Raw genomic sequence first — 19,636 nt, forward strand, 5'->3', positions numbered from 1 at the left:
AACTGGTACAACAAAACATATTTCTATATAAAAACCAAAACAAAGAGGGCTTGTTGAGCTTGATGCATGGTAAATCTATTTGGTTTATTCTTGTTTTATTGTTAAATATTATGTTGCATTTGTTTAAGCAGACATCGTGCATATTGTGATTTCTAGCATTCCACACACAGCAGCTTATTGTTATGTCCTTTAAATATGGGAAATAAAAATGTTTTCAGTTTGCTATTAAAAAAAAAAAAAGAAGGAAGGGTGCTGCTATATTACATGGCCCAGGAAATATTGGCAGCATGCTCTTTGGCTTTCATCCGTAGAACTGCAATGCTGGAGGACCTCCGTTCAAACTCCGGCTTGGTTTCAAAAGCATGTCCATTGGTTGCCCCAGAAAGTAAAGAGTCAGTGAAAAAATTATTGAGGGGCACATGGCTGAACTGATTCTGGTGGTTTGAAAAGCCTGTGTAGCCAGAATCTGTCCGGGGTGAATGGGAATAAGGTGTCATACAAGAGGATGTATCTCGTGGCAGCATGCAGGAAGTAACCACGGAACCGCTAGCCGCATTCCCTGCCCACAGATTGTTCTGAATCTGGAATATATAAAAGGAATAAGATTAAATATAGATAGTTCATCTTTTATTTTCTGAAATTCTTGGTTTGCTTAACTTAACACATCCATTATTAGTTCTCCTCTAAAACAAGCAACAAGTACTTAACTAGTTTTCTGCAATCATATTAGAAAATACCGTGAAGACGTTACACGGGTCAAAATAATGGATCATTCACTTAGGAGCAAGGGCTGAAGAATCATATCCCTTGCTCTGTCGTATGTTTGCTCTGTGGCTCTATCCTGAGTGTTTACTATTGAACCTCAGGATGCCATCAGGCCAGCCAGTCAGTAAAATTAATGGAAGCACACAACTAACTTCAAAGAAAATATGTCAAAAGAGTGTACAATATCATAGCTGTTTTTACCATAAAAGCTTCTGCTCATCAGAATTCTTTCTTAGTGTAATGGTAGGAAACAGTATAAAAGGGTGAACAAAACAAACCAGGATTTCTCAGGCAGCAAAGCCGAACAAGTACGCGTAAAATTAAATATTGTGAAGCCTTGCATAATTACTTTAAAACGAATGAATCCATAAAGTACAGGCATGGCTGATAAAACGTCCAAGAGTTTTCCCTAAATTTGTTTCAAAGATGGTTTTAAGATAAAAATTCTTTTAATTATGTTTTTATATGAAATTATACTTGAGGGCTTTTCTGTTTCTGCTCTCAGCTTTAACTGGCTGCACTGTGTGTCCCTGGAAAACGTTGCATGACAGACTAGGAGACAAACTTTGTGGTTAGCAGCAATGTCTGCTGAAGATCTGGAGTAACCACGTATTCAAGCTTTGATGTGTAATGCCTTCTATACTTGGCAGTCACTTAAAGCTTCATTCTGAGTCTCAGGCCTTCTCCTATCATCTGTGTATAGATGCTATTTATGGATAGGTATTTTTCACATATTTGTTATGTGATGAACAGACGGAAAGATTTTCAAGGCCTAGCACAAGTCAGCTCCTGTCATTATCTCAGACTGTGCATTCTTTCATTCCTCCTGTATTTACTTTCCTTTAATCAAACTTCACACTCAGCAGCTGTTCTTCTGTCTTTATAAACTCTCTACTCTCTGTATCTATCGGTACTATATGGGTATATTTTCTGACATAATCTGACTTCTTCAGTCATTTCTCACTTGCATCCACCATTCTTTTTTACAGCTTTATATTTCTTCTCCATTTTTATTTATAGCTATTTCCTGAATGCTGATTTTTTTTTTTTTAAAGTACGAACATCGTGACACAAGACATTTGTAGCCCCCACTCACAGTACAGAACTTCTCAGCCTTTTCTTTCTGTTTTACCTTTCTGAATTTGTCTTCAGCCTAAAAATCTGTTGTCTGTTCAATATAGCATTTCTCTGATGCCCTGGGATTGAGCCCACATCTCTTTGTTCTCTGCTATATGCTGGAGTAATTGCAAGTGCTCTTTGGTTAACACTGTAAATTCCCACTTCAGGTTTAATTTTGCTTTCACATTCCAAATCCATGGACAAGGGAATTTTGGCTTCAAGATCTGTAGGTTATCTCTCTAGCTGAGTGATTTCTTTTCTGTCAAAGTTGAGGTCAGTGAAGTAATGAATTATGACAGAAACACACACACACAGAGAATGAAAACAAGCTTCTAATGCTGAGTTGTGTTATTTTTTTCCCATTGTCCTATTACTTTGCAACAATGCATACCCACCAAACAAGCTTAAGAGATAAATTATGGTTCACTGAACTCATCTAGCTGACATCTAGTGCAGATAGCAAGGATGAGATAATTAGAATATTATTTTTTAAATTAATATTTTGAACAGTTATATTGGCAGGGGTCATCATGAGCTGACAAACTAATCTGAGCTCCTTGGTAATTCCAGCAGCAAGCAAAAACAACAAGTAAATGCTCCATTTTGGTTTCCTACAGAAGGCTGAGGGAAAGTCATGGTAGCAACACGTTTCCCCAAACTCTTGGTGTGCCCAACTCCTTGTTCACACAGACATGCATACGTACAGTCATACACACACTTCCACACCCACCCACGTGAATGCAGCTTGCCTGTCCACACACACACTTATGCACAGCCAGCTGGGCACACCTCAGGCATCTGCTCCTGCATATCTTAGCTGGTCTGCTGAGAGGTAATGGAGTGAATAAGGTGCCTGGGGAAGGATATCAAAGGTTTTTCCTCCTTCCTGTGGGCCTCCTGAGATCTACAGGAGGAAAGAGACTCTAGTGAGAGTTTCAGAGCTTTCCCTCCTCCCTTCAGCAGTTCTTAGAAGACTCTTGAACATCAGCCCATGGGAGACCCTCCACAGCTTGACATGATCCTCAGCTGCCTTATTACTCCTTAATTAACCTACCAGAGCTGTTTTAGACTTATTATCAGACAAACTTTTTTTGATCTTCAGAAAACAGGTGGCTTATCAGGGGATTAAAGGAAATACAATATGTGGACCTATTTGAACCATCGCCTTGCTTAAAAAAAGTTTGTTGCATTCAACAACATGGAACATTCCCAAAGAGAGCAGTACATCTCTTATGACTTGTGATTCAGAGATTCCTGAGTGTCCTATTGCCTGGAAGGTTTCTCAGATCCCAGTACAGATTTACAGAATATGACAAGAAGGAAACAAGGGATCCTGTAAGAGCTGGAATGTGTGGTGGTTAAGTGTATGGCAGCTGGGAAGTCATCCACTAAGACTCATTAAGCTTCCTGGCTTCTCAGACTTAATGAGTTTGGAGCAACATAGCATGTGATTAGAGTGCAGAGGAGAGAAGTAGAGAAGATAGCAGCTGAAAGCCTGTAATATTGAGAGAATAGCTCCACTTTGCTTGAAAGCCCAAGCTGCATACATTCTGTCTTAATCACGGACTGGGAAAATCAGAAAACCAGTCATCTATACAAAAATCTTTGTCTTTTGTTGTTGTTGTTGTTGTTCAGGAATACTAGAATCTTGTACTTTACTGTATTTCATGGTTGCGTATACGTTTCTTGTAGCAGCTGTGGCAGACTAAGCAACTGTTGGGGTTTTCTTTCCCTTTCTTCCTACAAAACAAGTCACCCATTCCTACTTCCACACTGTTCCACTACAGTGTGTTTTGCTGGTACAACTATCTACTGAATTGGAACAGGGAGATGATACAGCTAAAAAAGAATCCAGAAAGAAAAATACGATGTATTTCAAACACATGCACTCAACACGCCATTCTTTTTGATGCATTCCCATCCAAATGGTTAGTCTCAGAACCTTCACAACAGGATGAATTTGCCCAGGGAGAGACTAGTTCATCTATGCAACATCTAAAACAGGAGCTGATTCTGAAGATCATCATCTCCAAAGCTAACTCATATATGACAAAGTCTCATTTATCTGACTTCCAGACATGTCTTTCTATGCCAAATGCTGCAGTCACCCAGCCTGCACAGATATAATTATGGGAAGACTTTTCCCAAAAAATCTGTTTGAATAGGAACACACACAAGTTTGCCTTTAATACAGTCATGATGGGAAGACTTCAAAAGGTTCAGAGGTTCAGTTTGAAAGTGCCCAATAACCTATGTGGTCTGGAGGTATCATAAAATCACTCTTTCCTTCCATATTTCTAGTAGCTTGGTTTGCAGTAAACTAAGTTTAGTACTACCAATTTTCCTGATATTTTTATCCTAGATGAATCTCTTTCAATTTAGCTCCAGTGAGATTGCACAGGTGTAAATGAGAACAGAATTCAGCCACAAATCCTAAAATATACCAATGTCTCGTTAAATAAAAATATGAACAAGCTATTCATTCTTGATTTTTCAAAGGGGTGCTCTAGTTTTCTTCCTTAGAGGAAGGAATCCAAATTAGTAAACTTAACTTCGGAAATGCCACAAAACGCTAGGAAAGTTTTACATCTTCTCTCATGAGACATTTATGTTTTTCAAAATAATGTTTCAGTCATATCAATTTTCTGTTCATTTTAGTTGGTTGAGTGACTTCACTTTGGATATTAGATTTTCATTTCTTAGCAAGGATTTACAACATAAATATCTTAGAGTGAAATTTAGGTGCAGAAGGTATTCCCATATTAAAAATAAATACAGTAATGTTTTACAATAAGTCAAAATTATCAGACCTTCTTCTGGTATGTTGGAAGGAAAAGGGACATTAGGTATATGAATTTAAAGAAAATATTTTTCCTCTTAAACTCTTGTGTGATCCATGAACTATATAAAAGGCAATTCAGAGACTGTGAATGAGGCTATACATACAGCACATCTCTGGTTTCTGTTAACATCACAAACAACTTGAGCTTTGCTCTTGTGGTTACCATGAAATTAACAGAGCCCTTCAACATATTTACCTACTGTATGTTTTATACACACCCACGCAGGTACACACACCCTTCCCAATAGAAAAAAAGAAGTAGGATTTCATAGCTGTGACAAGAATATAACTGGAGAGTTATGGTTGTTAACATGGTTATGATATCATTTCCTAAACATATGACCTTCTGCTTGACACTGCAGAGGAAAATTAGCTGAGGTCATCCCACTTGGTGTCATTACTTTTTTTCTGTTAAAATTTTAAGCTCCTGGAGCTTCGGTCTTCTTAAACGGCACCTGGAGAGCTCACATAAATTCACGTCTCCAAATTATCTGAGTTTTACTTCCACTTACCCAGCTTTGGTCCTCCCGACATCTAATGTCTTGACTCATGCTATTTGAGTCATGTGCCTATCCAGACTGGAGCCTGTTTCCAACAGACAAACATATCAACACACACATATTCTATTTGAGTGGACGTGTATTTTAGTGCTTCACATGGGAAACAAAATTATAATATTTCTTAAGATGTCTAGATATGAAGTAATAAGTTATTATTGTTGTTATTGTTATTATAATACATCATATATGTTACGTTACATTACGTTACGTTACGTTACGTTACGTTATGTTATATGCTATTATAATCACTCCAGTAAGCACTTAGAAACTACATGTTGACTCTGCTTTCAGGGTGTTCCTGGGCATTGCAAGGGAGAAAACAGTAGCACCAACTGAAAAGTTAAGAATTTACCTAATTATGGAAAACACGTGAATGTCAAAGCAAGAGACTGATTTGCTAAGTTTTTGTCATTTCTTTCTCTGTGTGAAGCAACAATCCTTGTACCACCAGAAAACATGAAAACGGTGCTTGCACAAGGAGCTACTTTAGGCAGTGTACATGCAATAGCTGTTAAACTGCTCAAAACTGCTAGTTTATGACTCATGATCTGTAGGCTGTTCCTAGTCCATCAGTACAATTTATTTGGTCTGTCACCTACCACAGTGGTTTGGTTTTGGTTTTTGGGTTTTGGGTTTTTTTCTGGAGGCCTCTTAAGAACATCCAAAGTATGGTCAGAGATTTGCCTGTACTTCCTGAGTTTGCAGATTCATAGATTGTCAGAATAATTTAAGATGAAAATGATCTCTGGGATTATTATTCCAAACCCTTGTTCACAGCTAACTTTGAAGTTAGATCAGGTTACTCAAGTCCTACTCAGTCCAGTTTTGAGTAGCTCCAGTACAGAGATTCTACAACTTCTATGAGCAACTTGTTCCAAGGCTTTACCACTCTTATTGTACTTTTTCCTTTATATCTAGATAGAATGCTTCTTGGCGTAATTTGTTATCATTTTATAGGATCTGCTGGATATAATGAACATGTGAAGATCATCTGTACCATACCGTGTTCAGGTACGTATGAGAGAGCTGCAGCACACCATTTGCAGATATGTCCATAAAATGCAAGCTGGCACTTTGTAGTGATTAGCTTAATGCTGCAACTCCAAAATATGTGATAGACCCATTCAGTCCCCATTTAGGTCTTGCAGATGGTGAACAAAAGAAAAATATTTTCATTTTATTCCATGCTTAACAAGTTTGCTAAGGTACAAAATAACGCATGATTTTAAAAGTCATCAAGCTTTCATTCTTGCATAGGATGTTTTGTAGATAAACTGTAACTTCTCCCTAATGCAATCTCCAGGCCAGTTACAGTAAGAATTAGTTATGTTTCATGTCTATGATATAGTTAAAGATAATATTTTGTACCTTGAAAAATGCTGTTAAAAAGAAGCTTCTATCTCAGAAAAAATGGATTTGTCTTATAATTAAGCCCCAGCTAAAGTCACTCACAGACTTAAATCCATGTTTCACCAAAAAAACCAAAAGCAACAGACAGTGTTGAGTCTGTGAGGACCACATAGAGTAGATGGTTTAGAACCAAGAAAAAATAGAAATGCAGTGCACAAACTACTTTGTGTGGAACAGACACCACCCAAAAAGATTAGAAGTGTTGCTCTTGTTGGAAGATCAGCCACATCAGTGCAGCAGTCAGCACATATGCAGTAAGCAATGTACCATCCAGGTGGTGGTCCAGCCTGAGCTCCATGCTGTCACAGCTAGACAGCATGAGTATATGATAAAACTTCTTTGAAGCTAGCTCAGATACATCTACCACATCTACTCCTACTTAATTAATTTACCCATAGCCTTAATGAAGTATTGTGATTAAGTGTCATTTATATGTCTACTACAGTTAAAAGAATTTTAAAGTCATACAACATGTGGTGTCTAATATATGCCATATGAAAGATTTAATTGGAGCATGTAACTTTGATTATTGCTAATGAGAATTACCCATATGTACTATGGCTCGAGCAGAACCGTAATGATGATCCAAGGACTTAGTACATAACACATGTATACTGATACCACTTCTACACTCTTTGATTGCCAAAAAAAATCATGTGATGCCATGCTGCTCAACATATTTAATTTGATTTATCAGTCTGGTGCATGGAATATAAATTTCAGCCTATTCCTTCTATTGTTGAGATTTCAACATTCTCCCTTCTTTCTACACCTTCTGTATCATTCCAGTACTCAGACTTTTGAAATGCTTTTGTCTCCTTGGGATTCCCACCTGCACTAGGCTAGGTTTTCCACCAAAAAAAAACCAAAACAAAACAGTCCTGTCCAGCTCTTGCCTGCATTTTCAAGTAAATAAGAGGGGTGAACAATACATTTCGCCCGTGGTGGTAGCAAGGAAAGTATAATTGCATGACAGGATAAACCCTTTCAAAAGAACTTAGAAGACAATGACAACAAATGAACTAGACTCAAAGTGCAAGCAAGAAGATGCAAAGTATGGAAAGAGACTAGGTAAGGAAAATCATTGCCCCTTATATCTGCTTTTCAATGATAGTTTAATGTTTATTTACATACTGATGTACTCACATTTATAAGGATGACATCTTTATAAATTTAACTCATACAGGGAAAGCTAGAGTCCAATGTGTTAGTAGTGCAGGCTTTTGGTCAAATTTCACTGTCGTGTGTAAATAAGGAGGAGATTAAAAGTTTGTCTCAAGTTTTTTGGTCCTTTGCTACTTCTCATACTGAAACTTTAAATCAAGTACCCTTTGTAAAATCAGCCTTCTCACTAGGCACAGGACAGCAAAAGTAGTCAAGTAGAGGCAAATAAGGTAAGAGAATAACAAGGCTAAGCAAGCCTTTTTATTGTTCCTCTCCCAACACATAATAGATAGATCCATCTAAGAGCGTTGTAGATGTCTGCAGCTGAACCAGGCATCAGAGAGAAAAATACACTTTTAGAGATCATCTTACCTATTTTATACCTTATACTTCAGGAAGAGAAAACTTAATTGACCAGATTTTTGCCAACTTTACAGGGACCCTATCTTGGGCATAAAAGTCCCTTTAATTAAGTTTGCTAAACACAGGTGTCTAATATCTCTCTGACCACCAGCTGCCTCTCCAAAGGGTACATTCTTCTGGTAAGTCCTGTTCGTCAGCACTGTAACAGTGCCTCAGGTATGCCAAGACATCTTAAACAGCACTGTGTTTAGGCAACCAAAATTAATATTGCTTGTTCACTAACATTTACTCAGGTGAGCTGAAGTAAACATCCCCATGAAGTGAATTTGCACTCATTTCCTCCTTCATGTTAGGATGCTGCCTCTTTGCTCTCATACCATCAGCAGAATATTGCTGCTTAATGAGGCTCAAATTGTATGGCATAAGAGTTTTAACCAGTGATTTGTTTTCTTAGTGCACTTAAGATTTCTTGGACCACAATGTGTTGCATCTGCAAGAGAAACTTGAAGCTGAAATACTGAAACTAATGAAACAGAAACCTTTTACTAAATGACTGAAAGATACTGTGTCTAACATTTTCCTAATAAAATCTGATTTTTAGCATAATGCTGTTGAAAGTTAAATATTTCATCTGAGTGAAAACTTGACAACTCTGTGGTATTTTTAATGTTTAAGCTTAGAAAAAACATGTGAATAACAGATGATTGTCCTGGAGTATTGTACTAACTGTCCTTCTTTGCAATCCAGGTGTTGCCAGTATAATTAATGGAAGATATATATGTGCAGAATTTGAGCAGTTTAGGAGATACTGAGCTTCTTGGCAGCCAACTGAGCAACTATTTTGCACAATAAGCAACATCTAAAATCAACATACTGTAAAAATAATTAAGGTTAGACTGAATTAGCAAAACAAAAGATTATGGTATAGAAAAAAACCAACTAAATTGTTTATTAGTATTTCGAAGATAAAAATATGTACTTTAATAGCAAAATTAGACTGGATTGTAGAAATGGTGGTTGGACCAGACCACCTCCAAAGGTTCCTTTCCAGTCTCAACTATTCTCTGACTCAGAGCCAACCTTCTATCTGAAATAAGTTGAAAAGATCATTTCCTCACAGGAAAACCTTTCAGGTTTATAATGTCACAAAATGCTGAACAGCATCACATTCTTAATTTGTATTGGATGAAGATAATTGGTGAGGAGACTAAGCAGGGGTCTCCACACCCTCTATTGACTGCAAAAAAGACTGATGTTTCTGCTGGAATGCAAGCCTGTTTTGGGAACATATCTGTGGTGGGGCTCAAAAGAGAAATCTTCACACTGTAAATTCATATAATGCACACCAGAAATTCACATTTGTTCCTGTTTCTTCTGCCATACAGCAGTAAATATCTCAGCTTGATTTTATACTTTTTCTAACATCGTCCTATACTTTTTGCCAGCAACAGAGAGTCTGTTTTCCCCCATATGAATAAAGGCTTCATAAACAAGCTGTAGTATTCTGTGTTCCACAATCCCCCAAAAAAATGAGTTACTCAAAAGTATGTCAAAGCCTGTCTAATATTTAGTGGTGTCCATGTCACAATAAGAGTGCTTGTACATGGAAAAAATAAGAAAAAAAAAAAGAGGGAAAAAAAAGTATGTGTAATTTATTTTCTTGCATTAACTGTACTGAAATAATAGAATTGTTTTCAGAAATCAATCTATAACACTAAAAGCAAACATGAAGATCACAATTTTAAATATCTCTCCTTGAACTGTAGGATAATGAGTTTATAGCAAATCATGCACTGTATATTTATTTTCTATAAGTGACAAACTTATAAATAGATATCTAGTTCAAAAGATTCAAATGTAGTAATATTAGTGGTCATTGTGGTTTTAATACAGATTTTTGTTTTCTCAAGCATTCTCACCGGAAATGTTATATATATGATACACACAAAATTTTATTGAAGGTGAGGATTTAAGAATGTGAAAATATGAAGAGCTACCACCAGGTTAGCAAGAAAGTGAGCTGGCGTTGACTGTTCTGTGATGACTGCCTGGATACCTATTCCTATTCCAGTACATAGCCAAGTAGCCATCTTCTTCACTGAGGAGTAACATATCTTGTTTTTGTCATGGTGCGGAACAATGGATGTGAGCACTCAACTGAAATAGTGAATGCAAAGTGGACTCTCATATATTTCCTTGCTCCTGTTCATGAAGTACAGCACAGTACAATACAACTTACTTGTGCAGGTGACCAGATTCAATTACGTGTTTATGCTTGTCTGCTTACCTGTAGTATGTTAGTCTGTGGTTGTAGGTGAGTACTATATATTTGTGCTTATGAATGAGTATGCATTTTATATTTCTATGCATTTTAGAGATGATTGATTTAAGATTATCGTACTAACATTTCTATCTCCTGTTTTTAAAAACTTACAAATTAATGACAGAAAAAAATTGCCAGGCTGCAACTTGGTTCTGTCTTCAGCCTAAGAAAAATGCTTTTTAACAAATTTATAAATAGAAATGCAGTGAATTGACTCATCTTTTTAACAACCTGATAGTACAGAATAGATATTTAATTGTTTTTTGATGTTTGTGGATAATATTCTCATATAATTCAAAAGTGTTTCATTTTTATAAACATTAATTTTAGGACAATCATTTTAAGTGATCACCAATGACAGGCATTATTGCATTATCTTATGCTAATAAAACTTCCGTCAATTGGGAAAATTTGTAGAAGAAGTCCTACTGAAAATGCAAAATGAGCTTCGAGACACAAATTTTAGTCTAGAGAATTCAGTGAGGGATACAAGCCCAAATCTTAAGTACTGTTCCTTGTATCACCTGTTGTGACACTACAGATGGGTTAGAAAAACCTTCAAAAGATATTTTGACACCTTGAGTGAGATCTGTGAGTCACTGCACATCTATGTCTTGGTGAATCTGCCTAGGAGTGCTGAAGGTCTTTTTGCACACCTCCACCTACATTCATCTCAAACAAGTATTATGTCCTCCTACTTAAAGGCAGAGTGTATCATGCAGTGGTTTCTGATGTAATTTGGTTTCTGATGCAGTGGTTTCTGATGTAATCCACTATTACGTTTTAAAATAAAAACAGGCAGACTGGTAAGTGCCACTGGGTCCAAAATGGTTATGCCCATGAGCTGCTGGAACACAAACCAGCTCTGGTCCAGGCACCAAACCTAGTAACAACGCAACCCCCTGAGGTAAAGCGCTTTAAACTGGGTAGATAAGACATAGGCCCAAGGCCTCTGGTTCAAAGCTAATCACATTCAGCCAATGCAGAGCATGACCAAAGCAAGGCCACAGAGAACATGAGTATATTCCTAAAGCTGGCAGAGACCTGGCTGCCTAAAGAACTAGAACAGCACCAGGACACCAGCAGTGGAAGGACTGCCACAGGGACCCACACAAGATTTTTACTTTGTATAGTGCTTTCTCTTTTTTTTTTTTTTTTAAATTATGTGGTAAAAGCAATGGGAAGCTAGAGACAGGAAAAACAATGGCTTCAGAATGCAAGTATTCAATGTACTCAAACAAGCAAGCAGAAAAACAATAGCAGAGAGTGAGGCAAGGCGATAAACCAAAGGACTGAAGAACAGAAACAGAAGATTCTGATCTTATTACACAGTAGTACCTTACTACATACTGACAGAGAACTGAAATAGAAATAAAAATTAAACAAACTACCAGTGCCTGAGAGAGCTCCTGCCTCCCTCTGCCAGCCATATACATTCAATTCTGATTCATGACCATAATATGGTTTCATGCCAGTTAAAGGTTTGTTGTATTCAGTGGCCTACTGAGGTCTGTAAAGTAGTGTATGTTTAATACATCAGAAGGAAGCTACCTATGGATCACATAGTTTACACTTCATCTTACCCAAGCATATAAGACCAAAGTTGTTAAGATAGTTGTGCCTATAAGTATCCCAGAAGTGACATTCTGACCTTATTATATAGAATTACATGATTCCTGTCAATCTCAATTGGTCTAGATGTCATCCAGAAATTCTGTATGGACCTAGAAGTGACTCAAATCACCACATAATTTTACGTGCAGAAAAGACTTCATTGCACAACCATATTGCCTGCCATTCTCAGTACATATTACACAAAACTCCGCTGGCCCTAAGACTGTTTGTTAAAAAATACTTGTATTTTAAGGGTTAATTATTGATATTGCGTGTCAGAACTGTTGTTCACACTGGCAGGTCCTTTTAACGTGTCTAAAGAATACAGAAAGCTAAACAGAGGAAAGTCTTCATGCATCTTCTGTGCATGTGTGTGCCTAAAGGATGGAAGAGAAGGTAAATGTAGAATCAAAGTGCTACTTGGTCTTTACCGTACCTGAGGGTAGCTGTCAGTCCTTGGAAGAACAGATATATCATAGGTGGCAGCAAAATGGCTCTTAGCTTGCTGGATCTGACCATAGCGTTCTCTTTTCCTCCATTTTGCTCTTCGATTCTGGAACCAAACCTATAGTATATGAGGAAACCATCATCAAGGTAAACCCAACTACGTATTGTGCAAAGAATTTTAGGAAAAAGCCAGGAGATTTTACACAGCAGCTTTGAAAATTTCTGTCTATCTAAGAAAGGGAAGTTCTCAATCTGAAGATTAATTCTCACAGTTTCTATCTTCTCAGTGACAGACATGTTTAAGTTACTTCTGGCTGTTTTAGAAGTATATCTTATTTCCTGTTTACTGTCTCAAAAAAAAAAAAAAAGGCAGAGGAAACATCAGTCAAGTCTGTCAGGCAGTGCTAATATTGACAGAGTTCATTTCTGTAAAGGAAAATCACCAAGTAGCAGCAAGTCAAATTATAAAGAAACTTTCTCTTAATTTCACATGCCCACTGACTTGATATGACTACATATGATTTTGCCTCCTAGAGGGATACATAATATTTGTCAAATGCAGTAATGAAAAGGCAGGAAAAGTTGGCACTAGGACAGTAGTCTGTGCTACAGAAAAAAACTTCTATAAGGCTAACAAGGCAGGAAGATAATAAAAAATCATGACATCACAAACAGTTTTAAAACTATTTTGACTTTTTTTTCACATTTCTCTTGGGTGATATGTATGTTTCTGAAAATGGAAAACTAAAGTATGACACTTGACACTTAAACTATGTAATAATTTAGACCTGAAACAATGCCTTCCTGTCAACTGAAAGCTATTTTCTTTATGTTTAAAGAAAATCTGGACAGTTTGGTAATATTTTGAGTGTTGGGTGTTATCTCAAAACATATTATATGCACATTTCTTGCTGTGACTGATATCTGCCATTTTCATGTGGATTACTAAGGGATTACTAAGAAAAGTAACTATTCCTTTATAAAAGTAATATTATCCAACTAAGTCTTTATTGTTCAGCTACAAGCAAACTCATTCTGGCTCTTTTTGAAGAAGCCACACTACTAACAAAACCATTTTTTTTTTGGTTTTTATGGAAACAATGCCGTTAGTTGGTCTTCCTGATAAATGGATCATCAATCCATTTGGATAGATACATACATGAGTGGAATTTTTATATATAAATACTGCCTGTGAATCCCATTTTGAGGGATATTTTCTGATCCCAGAAGGTGGGATATTTAAAATAACGCTGTTTGTTTTATAATTCAGTTTTTGCCTTGATCTTTGGAAAACTCAACTATCCTTTGATGCTGCTTAAGCAACCAGGACATAATTTTGTTTATTTTAATTCCCAAGGATTTGTTGCAAATTTAGTGTGTGCAACCTTTTAAAATATACTCAGCAATAAAAGCAAGGCCCATGCATGTAACTGCTGAGTACATATTGTTAGGGACCTCGTTGGTAAATTTGTATTATTTGTGATGCCTGAGGCTCAACAAAAAAGAAAAGGAAAAAAAAATTCTCCTGTCTCCACAGGAGGCATCAAGAACACGCTAAGGGAATTTAGTAATGAGGCTCTTTCATTGAAAAAAGACCTTGACAGTCTCCTTAAAATGGGTGCCAATTACTTCACTGACATGCAGCAGGAAAGAGAACAACTTAGATAAATTAGGTTCAGGTTGGCGCTCTCTGCATGTATGCAGGACAAATATTAAATTGGATCTTGATGAAATGGCGGTGAAGGAAAATGTGGGTAAGGTATCCAGCTGATCACTCTGCTAAACTAAATCAAACAATTTGCTTGAATTTATAGTAACTAAATGAGAAAAAAACACACATTTTTTTTCCTTTGACAATCCCTCAAAATGTTTCTGTTTACATCACTTTACTAGAAACTGACTCTTGGCAGAGATAAAGTAACCATTTGCCTCCACAAAGCAATATAAAAATCTGCTGCTTGTTATCCTTGAATTGCCAGATGCTTGCCTCTAATGATGTAAGGCTTTTTAAATTGCTTAATCTTGTGATGGAATACTGTTGCTACTCTGGATAAAAGTGATCACCATTTCCTTTCATATTTAGAGTATGACAAATGCAAAGATTGGTTATCTTTTAAGAAAGCGGAGAACATGTTTAAATAAAATAGAAATACATATTCCGTGAAAGTCTGGTGCAGACATATATATTTTCACAATTAGTCTCTTATTTTAAATACTTTTACCATACAAATCTTCTAAAACTTAGGAAAAAATATTATTAAAAAGTCATTTGACACATTTTAGCCTCACTCTCCCCGCCCTGTCCTGCCTCTTAATTTATTAGTAGGGTAGTTCTCATTATTCCGGAATTATGCAGTTGTGAGAACATTTTTTAACATTACGCAAGCTTTTTTCTTTAAGTTGACACTAAATCCTAATGAATTGAAATCATACATGGAAAACTGTCCCAAATTCAGAGGTAGAGGATTGCACAGAACCTTGAGAGTTAAAAGCCACCAAACTAAATTCCATTGGTATCACTGATGTCGTATTGATGCAACCAACACATGATTTTAGTCTCTATTTTCCAATGACAACAGTGAATATGTTCTCTGGTTGAATAAACATGAAAAGAACACTCCTTTATAGAAATAATTAGCCGAGTTCATTTCTGAAAGCGATCCTGGTTTAATTTCAGTTGTATGTATGTGCGCTGACGTCTATTTCTTCATATGCATGTGTGAGTATGTGTTTAATTACAAGTTGTGAAGTTGTTATCATATTCAAGTCATTAAATTAGAAAATTAGTGCCAGTCTGTAAGAATCAATGGGACTGTTATTCCCTATATTGAAATCATTAGTATTACCAGAGTGGGGAAGATCTCTAAAAATAGGATAAACTCACAAAATGCATCTCACACTCTTTTGTAAGGGAAGATGTCTGAACAAGGGAAGGGCTGCGTTTCCTGGATATTTAGCTTCTTTCTCACCATTACACATCCAAAGCCATAAATATTGTTGAGAATACTGTACAAGCACATACCGAATGAATCGACTTTGTATGCAGTTGGGATACTCAAATACTGCGCTCAGTGGTCAACAATATGTTTCATTTCAAAAGTTAGAATAACATTATCCATCAGTTATGCAGGTTTAAAAACAGCCAATGTGCTTCCCAATGTCAAGATGTTTAAGCTCATTCCATACAACAGACATGAAAGGATTACCTCCTTGGTCTACACAGACACAAGCGCATACACACATGCGTATGTATGTATATTTATACACATCTATGTATGTGCAGTTTCCCTCCATGCTCTTTGGATCCAAACAAGGAATTTGGTTACTTTTTAGATTGTACTTTTCCTGCCGTAATACACACACAATCTTCTGCGGCTGAGTTCTGCACTGTCATCAGTTTGAACTGCATGCAACATATTTTTAATGGGCTTTTTACATGTAACATTTTATGTATTCACTGCCTGGAATTCTGACAGCAAAACAGGACTACCACAGATCAAGACTACTTTACTATTTATGTTGTTTTCTCATCCTTTAAACAAGGTTCTAGAACAGCAACACGAGCTATTTAAAAAAATAACAAGTCATTTTAGTACTGCAGCATAACAGCTCAGATCCATAAAGAAATAAAGCAAAACGAGCTATTTACTTTTGCTTTACAAGCTTTTGTACAATCCCCAAGAGCGTCATTTACCAGTTCCTACAATGCACAGCTTGTCATGGAAATGCTGAATTTTGGTTCCTACCTGGACTCTGGCCTCAGTGAGCTCTGTTCTCAGAGCTAGCTGTTCTCTTACATAGACGTCAGGGTAGTGAGTTTTCTGGAACACTTTCTCCAGTTCCTCCAGCTGCAAACTGGTGAAAGTTGTTCTGTGTCTCCTCTTCTTGCTGCTGGAGACATTGCTGTCACACTTATCACCAAGTTCGTCCAGTTCCCCCTTCTCCTGCATCCCTTTCACTGGAGACATCCTGAGATTGTTGCAATTGTCCATGGGCCTGTTCAGCTCTGTGTGAAGGGGCTGTCCTTCCACTTTAGTAATCCCATAGTTCACTGTACACACGGTGGGGGAGGGAAATAAGTGGTTAAAGGCTGCGGGGCATTAGATTCAAGAGTTCATACAAAACAATTTCACAAGGAACCAGATTCTATGTGGCGGCATATTCCTATGTGAGATCGTGGAAGACAAATTGGTAATATTAACCACAGACAGAGTAAAAGTACTAAAACACATTGAATCTTAACAGAGAATTGTTTCTGAAAATATAATCTAAAATCTTTCAGTGTAAGGAGACTGCATGGGAGTAGTTGAATATTTTTACTCTGACACTAAAGTAGTTAATAATCCATGAAATCAGCTTTAACTAGAGTTGCACAGATAAGGAATCTTAGCCCAAACCAGATTTTTGTATAAGTGGCATAAAGCTATCGACAAACATGCCTTTAAACTTAGAAGCAGATGTAAAAAACTCAATTTCTATGAAAACACAAAATATCTGTGAAGTAAACTAAATAGCAGTAAACTGACATATCAAGAAGCAAATGAAACCGAAAATTAACTTCACTTTACAAACTCAACAGATTCCATATACCTTCTCTTGGGTTTCTAAAGTGGAATTGTTTCCAATTAAGTTTGTTATGGTTACAAAATACAGAGAGTTTCTGCAAAATGTTAACTTAATAAAGGAGATCGTTCCATATACTTGGTATAAGGATCGCAGGAACTATTTGTCTTTAGGTAAAATCTGAGTGGTAGAGATAAGATATATTCTTCCGTAGCTTCTTAATAAGAAATGAAAACATTTCTTATTTTTTTCTCTTTTTACATATCTCGCATCACTGGAAAAAAAAAAAAGTCATGCGATAAGGTACAGGATTCAAAAAGGCGCGCTTTTTTTTCTCTTAGAAACACGAGAAAAAAATTTAAAACTCTACGGAAATTGAAATCTAAAAAGATCGCATGTAACATACGATAAGAGGCTTGCTGTGGGATTTTCTCACTTTCTCAGTAATTTCTTTCAGTCCAAGCTGATTCTAACCAAGTGCAATTTTTAGATACTTACCATCAATCCATACATAGATAGAAAATGCCTCAAAGCCCCCAAGGCACACATTAAATGAGATAATTAAGAAAAACTTCAATGTATAAATCAATTTTCTGTAGGTATTTTTAAATTGCACTTGCAGAAATACGTCATTATTTCGTCAAACTGTTTCATACAAAAAAGGATGTTCTCAAAAAATACTTCAATGCCTACATGAAGTCAAATAATGTAAGATATTGTTAGTCTCATTATTGCAGATGATCTTAACCACGTTTTCCGATTCCGCTAGGAAAATATTTTTTTAATTATTTTTTTCAATACGTGATTTACATCATGTTGGGCAAAATTTTAATTGTCTCAAAAATAAAACATTCCACATTCTCCTTGCCGCTTAGCTAGAAAAATAATAAAAAATATTTTACACTGTATCTTGAATTATCTAAGTCGTTTTCAGTCAGTATGAAGAATCACTACTATGCGTTTTTCAGTAACACAGAAAAAAAAAAATTACTATCCTCGCAGAACGTTGTTCGAAAGACCCAAATGTGACCAAGTGACCTTCCGTTCCCACCCTGTAGCGGTTCCTCGCCCGCCGAGATCCGCCCGTGCCCGCTGTGCCGCGGCCGCCGACAGCCGGGGCTGCTTTTTTCCGAGAAGTTTTCTGGCGGGACACGCCGCTGCCCGCAGCCGGCGCGGGGGACGCCGCACCCCGGCCCCGAGTCCCGGCGCCGCGGGGAACGGGACCGGGCGGCCGGCGACGGGGCGGGGGCCGCGGCAGAGCCCTCCCGCACCCGCCGGGCCCCGCCGGCCGCCGCCGCTCCGACCCCGTGGCCCTTCCCCGGCCGCCTCCGAGCGGCCGGTGTCCCCTCCGCCGGCCTGTCGGTCCTCGGGGCCGGGCGGGCTGTGCCTGCGCTTTCCGCGCCCCGGCGCTCCCGTGGTGACGGCGGGGACGAGCCGAGAGAACCGGCCCGGGACCGGCAGGCGGGGGCAGCACTAGAAGGAAAAGTGCAATTCGAAGTAGGCGATCATCTTTTCCCGTTACTACTACTGCTACTATTATTGTCGCTGTTGTTATTATTATTATTATTATTTACTACTACCTGACAGCCCCTCACATGCCAGCACCCAAAGGCTGTGCAGCTGCCTTTGGTCTCCCCGTGCAAGAGAAGCCCTGGCTTCCCCTGTTCATCTCCAGGGAGGGCAAAGTGCAGGAGCAAGAATAACCCTGGGATGGTAACTCACCGTTATTGTCCTGGCAGGGTGATGTCCTCTCCAGCCTCACATGATGCTCAGCCCTTTGGAGAGGGTTGAAGGCCTGCACGCATTTGCTGCCTGACGTTTTGCTATAAAAGGACTCATTGTCCAAAGTTTCCATAACGTGCTCCAAAGTGCTTCCTGCTCCCATGTAAAAGTCACTGTTCTTGCTCGGCTGACTCTTCAGGGCAAACTTCTCGCTCAGAAAATCCATAATCATCTAAGGCTGCTTGAGAGCCTCTTCCCTAGACAGAGGCTGGACTGTGAGCAGGGGAGGGAGGGAGAATGGGTGAGTGGATGGGAGGGAAGGAAGGAGGGAGGGAAAGACGTTCAGAGCTCAGGGGGCTGTTTTGCCTCTGAGCCTTTGATTTGTCTTGTCTTGAAAGGGGGAACCCGAAGTTGCTTTTATATCTTGAAGCTCAGCAGGGCTCCTTATGCAACCTCCCATTTCTAATGAATATGAAAATAAGCAAGCAGCCTAACTCCACCCCAGGTCCCCGAAGACCTAATCCCAACACAGGAGGGAGTTCCAGGCCCATTTTCAACAGACAGATCTGTTTCAGACAGACAGACACACACAGGCGTGCGAGGAGGGTGAGGGGAGACAGGGAGAGAGGGAGGACACATGAAAAGAACACATCCCCTCTGCAACCTATTCACATTTCTCCAGGGATCCTGGAAAGAGTGTAATCCCTCGCTTCCCTCCCTCTCCCCGCGCTCCCCGAGAGGCTT

General features: G+C 38.2%; 1 protein-coding gene across 1 annotated transcript; it reads right to left on the reverse strand.

The window, feature by feature from the left end:
- Positions 1-260: 260 nt before the first annotated feature.
- ALX1 (ALX homeobox 1) lies at positions 261-19,124 on the reverse strand. The gene is made up of 4 exons (XM_065657890.1): positions 18,893-19,124; positions 16,354-16,658; positions 12,597-12,725; positions 261-581 (listed from the first exon to the last, which is right to left on the reverse strand). The coding sequence occupies exons 1-4, from the start codon at positions 19,122-19,124 to the stop codon at positions 261-263; spliced, it is 987 nt and encodes a 328-aa protein (XP_065513962.1).
- Positions 19,125-19,636: the final 512 nt, after the last annotated feature.

The sequence above is a fragment of the Caloenas nicobarica genome, chromosome 1 (assembly GCF_036013445.1).
Source record: "Caloenas nicobarica isolate bCalNic1 chromosome 1, bCalNic1.hap1, whole genome shotgun sequence".
Lineage (NCBI taxonomy): Eukaryota > Metazoa > Chordata > Aves > Columbiformes > Columbidae > Caloenas > Caloenas nicobarica.

Coding starts and splice junctions, on each gene's coding strand:
- ALX1 (XM_065657890.1), bottom strand. CDS start 19,124: ATGATTATGGATTTTCTGAGCGAGAAGTTTGCCCTGAAGAGTCAGCCG. Junction 12,726..16,353: donor TCACTGAGGCCAGAGTCCAG/GTAGGAACCAAA, acceptor CATATACTATAG/GTTTGGTTCCAGAATCGAAG. Junction 582..12,596: donor GGACTGACAGCTACCCTCAG/GTACGGTAAAGA, acceptor TATATATTCCAG/ATTCAGAACAATCTGTGGGC.